We start from the raw sequence: 5,353 nt of genomic DNA, 5'->3' as shown, positions 1-5,353 counted from the left end.
GTTTTTTTCTTTTCTTAAATTCATGATCTTTTTCCAATCAATGATTTGTTTTGAAAATTGATGAAATTTTTCCAAAATCAACGAACTTTTTAAAAAAAATTGTGAACTTTTTTTTAAAATCGAACTTTTTCTCAAATCCGATGGACTTTTTTCAAAATTGGTGAAATTTTTTCAAATCCGATGAACTTTTTCAAAATGCATGAACTTTTTTCCAAATCCAATGAACCTTTTTCAAAATTTATGTACTTTTTTCTAGATTTGTGAACCTTTTTTCAAAACTGATGAACTTTTTTTCAAATCCGATGAAAATTTTCCAATATCGATGAACTTTTTTTCAAAATGGATAATTTTTTTTAGAATTGATGAACTTTTTTCAGAATCAGTGAACTCTTTTTTTAATTTTATGAATATGTTTCAAATTTGAGGAGTTCTCTTCCAAATTTGATGATTTTTTTTGAAATTTCATGAACCTTTTCAAAATCATAAACATTTTTTATTTCTCAGAATTTCCATTTAGCGAATTTTTACAGTTTTTTGTTTTTTAAAATTCAACGGAGGTGAAACAACGCTATGTTTTTTTGAGCTACAGGTGAAACAACGCTCGAGCGAGCGACCAGGCGTGGCGATCAATGAAGCGATCGAGCGCTCGCCACATGGGCCATCCCACGAGCAGGCGGCGTTGACTGCCTACAGCGTTGCATAGGAGCTCCCCAGTTGCACAGGGCCTCCGAATTGTAGGGGTCCCAAAATCAAAGATTACTACTAGTCAAAGGATTAGGTACCTGAAATCCAGGGGAACCTCACGCGCTCACATCTTCCTCTCAGTATTTGTCTCATTTTCACTGTATGTTGCTTAGTAGAGCGATTTGGCCCATGCACTGCAGCGTCATGGTCTCCAACCTTTCACCCCCTCTAATTAGTTTCGAGCGGACTAGTATATTTTTTGTTCTTTCTAATATTTCATTATTATTTTCTTTTTGGCAAGATGTAAACACTTTTGTTACGATAAAATATCAATCCTTTGATTTTTTTTGTAGTAACGCAAAAGTTAATATTCCCTCCGTCGCAAAAACGTCTTATAGCTTGTAGAAATGTCTTATATTGTGGGATGGAGGGAGTACAAAATATATAATTGATGTTTGTTACATATAGAACTGATCGGAGGGAGTAAATCCGACACATGCATAGTTGAACAAGCTCCAAAGGATGCAAGTTTTCATTGCAAACCAACCAATCAAGCTACAAGTTAAAACTAATTGTTCACGTGCTTGAACAAATACACTCCTCCAAATCGACATACTACTACATAGTTAGAACATCACTGCGTTTCTCGTTCTCTTGCCAGCTAACATTAGCATGCATGCACGCGTACGTAGTCGTGCATGCAGACATTTCAGAGATAGATAGATATAGATTGATGGATGGATGGATTATAATGTCAATCCTGAAGAGTCAACACTCAGGAGCAGCCAAGCCTAAGCTCAAGATCCAAACCTCCTCCCCCTCCTCCGACCCCCAGTTCCAGGTCCACCACCAACGCAGCCTTGGCCGCCTCCGCGGCCGCCGCGGTGGAGAAGAAGCTGTAGACGGCGGGGGTCGTCGTGGATGTGCCGCCATAGTCGCCACCGGGGCAACGCGGCGGCGAGAAGTTGAGGTTGGGCACCCAGTCCCTGTGGACAGCAGCAGGAGCAGGAGCTGGAGCTGCGGGGTAGGCGGAGCAGTAGTAGTGGCGGATCCTGGCCCTCTCCCGGCGGTGCACGTTCATGTGCCCACCCAGCGCCTGCGCCGACCGGAACTCCCTCTTGCAGTAGCCGCACGTGTACGAAGACGACGGCGACCTCTGCGCCGGGCACGACGCGCCGCCGCCGGCGGAGGCGTAGCTCCATGCCGCAGCCGGCCTCAGCAGCAGCACCTGCCGGTGGTGGTCGAGGTGGCCGCGGTCTCCTCCTCTCGCGCTGCCCCTGCTCTCCATCAAAGGTGGCTAGCTACTGGCTTCGTTTGCTGCGGTGTATGTGTGATGCGCGTGGTGCAGGGTGGCTACTGGCTGGTATATATGCTCCTCTCCTGCAGTGGCCACCATGTACACGGTACTTGTTTGTTTTTTCTCCTCGGACCCAAACTGGCTAGCTTGCCACTGTCTCAAGCACAACGCACACACTCACATGTTTGAGTGAATGGGTGAGGATGGATGGACAGCCGGAAGTGACAAGTGCACGCGGAGTCAAAGGTAGAGTAGTGAGGATGGAGAGTGGATAGTGGGTGATGTGGCAGGCGAGATGCCCTCAGAACAATGCTCTCCGTTTCGGGGAAGACTATGTGACATGTGTTGGCAATGTGCTCAGCCCACTTTCCCTCAGGACAGGACATCATGCGCACCCAAAGAGGCCCCTACGAGTTGAGGAGACACAAACTACATATATCGGCATATATTTCCATCGTGTCATTGTAGTATCTAGCTACTGAGTACTGTCTGGTTTGCTTCTAACTTACTCCATGGGACAGCTAAGGTGCTAGCTAGGTACGTAGTAGCTGCAAGCCTACATGGCCAAGGAGGCAAAAAGACAGCGGCTGTACGTGACCGATGCTCCGAAAGCGTACGCGGCCTTTGCCACCTTATTTCCTTCGTTTGACTGCATCTCTTTTTTCTTTGATTTCCGTTTTCTTTTCAACCAAAGAAATGTTACCAACTGGTTTGGTTTGATCATCACGTCAGTGTCATAACTCTCACAGACTGAGCACATCCCATCGACCATGTCACACACAATGCATTCAAAGCCCGGCCGAATATTATCCGCCTTCCGTCAACGCATTGCATGCATGCATGGGCCATGCATGTCTGCAGCCTCAAGGCATTGCGCCCATTGGCCAGCGCTAGACATGTTTGGGCGCTGGTGGCCATGATGGTAACCCAAAGATGAAGTAGAGTTTGCCATGTATAGATGCATGCACGTCTCTTTTTGAGTTTTTACCTTTGGAAATTGTAATGTGTGACTCAAGTTACCGTGGTATCTTTCTTTTCTGAGATGATACTACTCTTACTAGCTGAATGCACATGTGTTGCCACGGAGGAACAAAATGCATAGTTATTAAATAATTATTTTAATTAAGAATTGTGCGTCGAACATGACAATGTGATTTGGATTTCTACGCTTCTTCCCTCCTGCTTCTTCCTTCATAGGCAATTGTCGTGTCTCTTTAACCACTCACTCCTAGCAAGAAGATAAAGCGATATTTTTCTCATTGCCATTTCTTTCCCTTCACCTTTTTTGCCACAGTGTGAGCCCTCTTTTCAAAATCTTGTATTATATATTATATATTTTAAACGAATCAAAAAATTCTTCTCATCGCTTTTTTGGCAATTAGTTTGTTGAAAGGGAACTTAAGCAATATTGGTCACAACTAACTAAAAGGAAACATGAACGACATGAAGTGGCAAAATTTTGTGTATAGAAACAAGAGAATAACATTTTTTTTCTGGAAAATAGACCCTCTTAAACAACATATACTACTTCCAAACCAAAATACATTTGACTTGCAAAAGAGGAATGTTTACTGACTCTTTCTCAGGAGGGATCCTTTGACCTCCTTGAGAATAGAGAAGCTTAACAAATCCAGCTCTATGTGCGCCTTTTCTTCATCATGGACAAATACAAAAGGTAAATCTAGAGCCAAAATGTATGCAATAGTTAGTTTAAGCTCTTACAGCCTCAAAAGCATATGATTTGATAACCTCCAAGTTTCAACATTACATTGAGCCTCAGACATATGTTTTGATTTCACACAGTTGTAGATCAAAGGTGAAAGCATGACTGAAAATCGAGAACATGTGATGAGTTCAGACTGACAGGAACATTAAGGTGGACAACCGACATGCCTGGTTAATAGAAAATTACGAGAACGGACTCCAATCATAGGAAATACATAAAGTATTCTTCAGGTTCTAACAGCGAAAATGTACATAATGACATTTGCATGAAAGGTTCTTCTGCTATGCCCGTTCGATGTCTTTCTCTGTCATGCTCTTCTGATTCCTTTATTCCTATTAAAGCATCTCCTTTTCCAATCTATCAAAAAAAAGTAGATCACATGCAGATGGGGCCTGTATCAGCGACACGACGAGAGAGGAAGTACTCATCATGCTCAATATCGATTGAGAGCCACCTTGGTACTTGACTGGTGGCGGTAGGCTATGAGAATACGTCATGCGCTCTGGCTCACTCGCCGCGGGAAGTACACATCAATATTTTCTACACATTATTCAAAAAAAATTTATAAGCCTGATGTGGGCAACATGTTACTAATTTATTCACGCACTTGTCACGCGGACAATAGGTGCATTTGAATTTGAAAATACGGCGGTCCAGCAGGCGGCGGGGTTCCCTCTCGCAGAGCAGGCGGGCGGCTGGGCGGCGGCGCCGTCGTTGGCGGCGGGGTGGCGCTGTGGCTCGTCCTGGTGGCGGCGCTCGGCCCAGATCTAGGCCCTACGGGGCCCATCTGGGCCTGGGCGGGCCGGCGGCGGGGCTGGTTGGCGGCGTGACTCCCGGGATGCAGGGGAGCGGTGTTGCGCGACGGGGGCTAGCGGCACCAATGCCAGCTTGCTGCAGCACGGCCGGCGGGGCTTCGCGGGCCCGTTTCGGGCCTGGCCAGGCCAGGGGTGGCCTGGTATGCCCCGCTGCCGTGTCCGGTCGGCTACCGCGACAGTGCCGGAGGCTCGACTTCTCGCACGACGGCGGTGGAGGTGGTTCCCTTCCGCTCGGCATTGGTGTTGTTGTTCTCGTCGCGTGGCGCTTCTCTCCGGTCTTCTCGGCCTCGTGGTGGTCCTCGTAGTGAGACGGCGTGGGCGGCGGCGCAACCGCGGTGGCGCATTGGGTGGTAGTTTGGATGGTTGGCTCCGGATGGGCGGTGGTGTTTGGTGTGCGGGAGAAATCCTTGCCGGTTCGTCCGGCGCCGATGCGGTGACACCGGCGGGTGCCACCATTCCTTCTTGAAGGGCGTCGGTGGTAGCCATCCCCTACTTTCCTCCGCATACCGGGGGAAACCCTAGGACTTGTTCGGGCAGCAGCGTCGTCGACGTCGCATACCTTCTTGGAGGTGCTGCTTGGTATGCGGCACTCGGAGCCTCGGGCGGTGGTGGGGTGTTTCTGGAGGGCGCAGCAGTGGCGGGCCTTCCGCGCTTTGTCGATCTGCCGTTGTTGGCATTATGTTTCTTCTTCTTTTTTGTCTTTGGGCTTGTTGTGCTGCTCGCCCCAGCGTCGAGATGTATCCTATGTTGGCTGGTTGCTTTGGAATACAAAGCGGGGGGGAAACCCTTTTTCGGTAATTTGAAAATAAAGTTATCATTATTGGTATACGC

At 47.3% G+C, this 5,353-nt stretch overlaps 1 protein-coding gene across 1 annotated transcript; it reads right to left on the bottom strand.

The window, feature by feature from the left end:
- Positions 1–1,194: 1,194 nt before the first annotated feature.
- On the bottom strand, positions 1,195–2,009 carry LOC123175913 (uncharacterized). Its single transcript, XM_044590374.1, has one exon. The coding sequence runs from the start codon at positions 1,970–1,972 to the stop codon at positions 1,460–1,462; it is 513 nt and encodes a 170-aa protein (XP_044446309.1). The 5' UTR covers positions 1,973–2,009; the 3' UTR covers positions 1,195–1,459.
- Positions 2,010–5,353: the final 3,344 nt, after the last annotated feature.

Source organism: Triticum aestivum, chromosome 1D (genome assembly GCF_018294505.1).
Source record: "Triticum aestivum cultivar Chinese Spring chromosome 1D, IWGSC CS RefSeq v2.1, whole genome shotgun sequence".
NCBI classification, from domain to species: Eukaryota; Viridiplantae; Streptophyta; class Magnoliopsida; order Poales; family Poaceae; genus Triticum; species Triticum aestivum.
Note: the sequence above shows the minus strand (reverse complement) of the source record. Positions and strands in the feature narration are given on the sequence as shown.

Bases quoted from the DNA above. Each gene is read 5' to 3' on its own strand.
- LOC123175913 (XM_044590374.1), bottom strand. From the start codon at position 1,972: ATGGAGAGCAGGGGCAGCGCGAGAGGAGGAGACCGCGGCCACCTCGAC.